Source organism: Perkinsus marinus (genome assembly GCF_000006405.1).
Source record: "Perkinsus marinus ATCC 50983 genomic scaffold scf_1104296975070, whole genome shotgun sequence".
In the NCBI taxonomy this organism is placed as follows: Eukaryota; Perkinsozoa; order Perkinsida; family Perkinsidae; genus Perkinsus; species Perkinsus marinus.
Genome location: NW_003200883.1, coordinates 4,510 through 7,643, shown reverse-complemented (window position 1 = coordinate 7,643; position 3,134 = coordinate 4,510). Strand labels below are relative to the sequence as shown.

At 47.4% G+C, this 3,134-nt stretch overlaps 2 protein-coding genes across 2 annotated transcripts; both read left to right on the top strand.

Moving 5' to 3' along the window:
* Positions 1 to 186: 186 nt before the first annotated feature.
* Positions 187 to 582, top strand: Pmar_PMAR007279 (hypothetical protein; the record flags this gene model as incomplete). The annotated part of the gene is made up of 1 exon (XM_002765701.1): positions 187 to 582. One exon carries the CDS (start codon positions 187 to 189, stop codon positions 580 to 582), a length of 396 nt encoding a protein of 131 aa, XP_002765747.1.
* A 123-nt stretch (positions 583 to 705) lies between these two features.
* On the top strand, positions 706 to 937 carry Pmar_PMAR007278 (hypothetical protein; the record flags this gene model as incomplete). The annotated part of the gene is made up of 1 exon (XM_002765700.1): positions 706 to 937. A coding segment is annotated over one exon (232 nt), but the record flags the coding sequence as incomplete, so codon positions are not given.
* Positions 938 to 3,134: the final 2,197 nt, after the last annotated feature.

Here is a 3,134-nt window from a genome sequence, read left to right as displayed (position 1 = left end):
CGTATATGGCCGGCAACGGATCCGATTCCTCCAATAGTGCCATTGGGGGCTTTTATTAGTTCGAATCACCGAATTCAGACATGTATCTCGATCGAGCAGTAGTGTATCATGATGTTACTAACATCATTATCGGTCTGTGTTGTTTGACAGATTCACTGAGTTCTCAGACTCTACTCCCTTTCAATAATGGTGACACTCCTACTGACCTTGTTGATGACCTGCCATGTTCTGGTAGCTGTGGCTCAGCCTGCCGGTAGATACGTCTACAGAGCGGAGGGCTACGAATTGACCTACGTAGTCGCCGATTCAGGAGTCGGGCTCGAGTTCCATGTCCCGGGCCATGCACCCTTCAGGGACCCGCCGGTCTACCCCCTAAAGGGCAGCAGTGGATTTTTTACCGTCGATTTCGAGGGCACATTCGAGGGAGTCGATTTCTGGTACCGGAATATCCTCTTTCTCTTCCCGGAAGCGAAGATTGTAGAGGGCGATCTGACCGAACTGAGATTCTTCCGATTCTTTGGGCCTATGATAGCTACTCGATTCCAAGGCCAACATATCGTCTTCATCAGATCATCCGCTTAAGGTTCACTTGCACTATCTCAACTACACATTACTTACCAGATGGCACATGGTCCTGATGTGGCTACACATGTCATATGTCCTCTACTTTCGCGGAACCCACCGCCTTGTTCTGTATGATCAGCCATGGTCCCAGGCTGGGACTCCCAGCTCTTATATCAGAAACGGATCTCAGGTGTTTACACTCCCCGATGCATTCTCGTTCGTGGTTACGCTCTTATTCTTTCTTCGACTCGGCTGACGACTCTGACTCCTTTTTTCTATCTCATCTACTCGCTTATTGAGAGGACATATAACCTCTCAGCGAGAACGACTGATATATTGGTTCGGTGGCTCAGTCTACGAACAGCCTACCCAGGTGGGTGAACAACGTTTTTCGTATCTCTTCAAACCCATTTGGTTTTGTATCTCGCTTCGGTGAAGAGTACTTAGAACGGCGACATCACCTTTCGGAGTCAGTAGTCATTACGACGTTACGTTGTACTACAGTATCTTATCAGTGATGGGTTTGATCCGTCCGCATTCTCTCTGTAAAATACTGAGAGCAGCTGACGGAGCTGTGATGTGAATGTTATACTCATATGATACAGTACTCCGTAACTTGGTGCGTATTCGCGTTCGGGAGTAGAATTGGATTGACGGAAGTACATATCCTCGAGAGCAGACTTCGCAACTCTCTGCTTCACCGGTTCACAGATCAAGGTTCACAAAACATTCTGCTGGACATAATCGGGTGAGTGCTAAGTCAGCAATGCTGATGAGTAATACGATCCTTATGCTATAGGGAGTGACTACTAAGTCCACTGATATATTAGAGATGCAACGATTGAATCGAATCTCAACTCAATCCAAAATTGTTGCTCTGGCGCTCCGTCAACACCAGTTCCGTCTTGGCCGTTATGACGGTGCTGTTACAGCACTGCTGTAGTGCACCACCGAGGCACTGGACAAGTACTACTGATGCCGGCTCGCACCGAAGGGGTCCTCTATGACGGCCATTGGCCGCTATTTGATGCCTAATCCGACGGGAGCCCATCACGGGGCGGATACCCTTGCGGCGCAAGAGAGTACACTCGATTACCACGCGTGCAAAGCGTAGTCATTTCACGCGCTAATGCATGCTCGAAAGCACGCAATAATGGTACACTTACAAAAGATTACATTCCAGAGATGTATATATTACCACCGTTAATCGAACCTCCAATCCTCTGCATGTCAGTTCAAAACCGTAATTTACTCACCAGAAATATCGATCTATCTAAAGCTCACCACATGCCGTTCCGGGTTAACCAATTCACGGTCATAGCTCAGCGTTGGAGACTCTCCAATGGAGAGATAGCCTCAAGTCAAAGTCAAATATAAATTTGATAGAATTCATAGAAAATATATAAAATTTTCCTGGATTTTGGAAAAATAGAAAAGAAAAAGGGAAAGATGCCATAGAATGCCGAAAATGACAAAAGTTTAGTACGTCAATAACGAGATCCATATGAAGCTGATATTGTGCGCCGAACGAAGCAAATAGATATCGTGGTTAGTCGATAACATGAACGAAGCATGTTATGAATCACGATGAACCTCGTAAGCATACCTACCGATTTCCAGCTTGGTAGAATTAGAAAATCCGATTTGGTGTCCAGGATATTTGTCTCCGTAACTCACGCGCCTCCGAGGAGTCCTAAAGAGGCGTAGACGGAATCAGCGATACACTAGCGCTGATGGTTGCTCTGGTGACTTTCTCGTATCCTCTGCCGAGCAATCCCATTGGGATTATCCCAATAGAACGGTGCATACACAGGCAATACCATGCCAGGTGGCCATGAGACCGCGTGGAGACGAGGGAGTCTGTCCTTCTCGTCACCACTTTCTCCACGTTCTTCCCCACACGATGAATATTCAGAACCCGGCAGTGATTGGACACAATGCTATCTGCCATAGAGAACACTTGGTATTTCGATACACAGTGTCTGACGAGTCACACAGACCCCTGTGTCCAAGGCTCGACATCTAAGATAGTGATGCCGTCATCGACAGCCACGTATATGATGGAGCTTAGACATTTCCTCCCACAATAGCCGGAAGTACACCAAAACTTCGGAGCCACCATCAGGATACGGCTGCCGTGATTCACCGCTCTGGGAGGACTTCATCCGAAATTACTAGCGGACGCACTCACGGGTTTCGACTCTCATACCGACACTGACGACAGCCACCCAACCCGACTCCAATGGAATCGTTCAATGAGAAGCACGTACGCGTCTATAATAGCTTATAGTGGGATCTTGCGCAGTCATTTGTACTTGCGTGTTATATTTAATTCATAGCTGATCGACGCGGCTGGTCGTAGTTGGTGGCTGCTCCAGCTGTTAGCGCTCCTCATTGTCACTCCGACCTCACTACTTTGTCAAACGATATGGGGCGAACCACTGTGGTTCGCCTCAAACCACTTATACAAGAGTCCTTCTTGGTGGTGATACCTCATCTGAGCACTAGAATCACCACTTAGTTCATATCTGAGATATGATATCTCTCTCGAACCCTACAACAAGCTATCG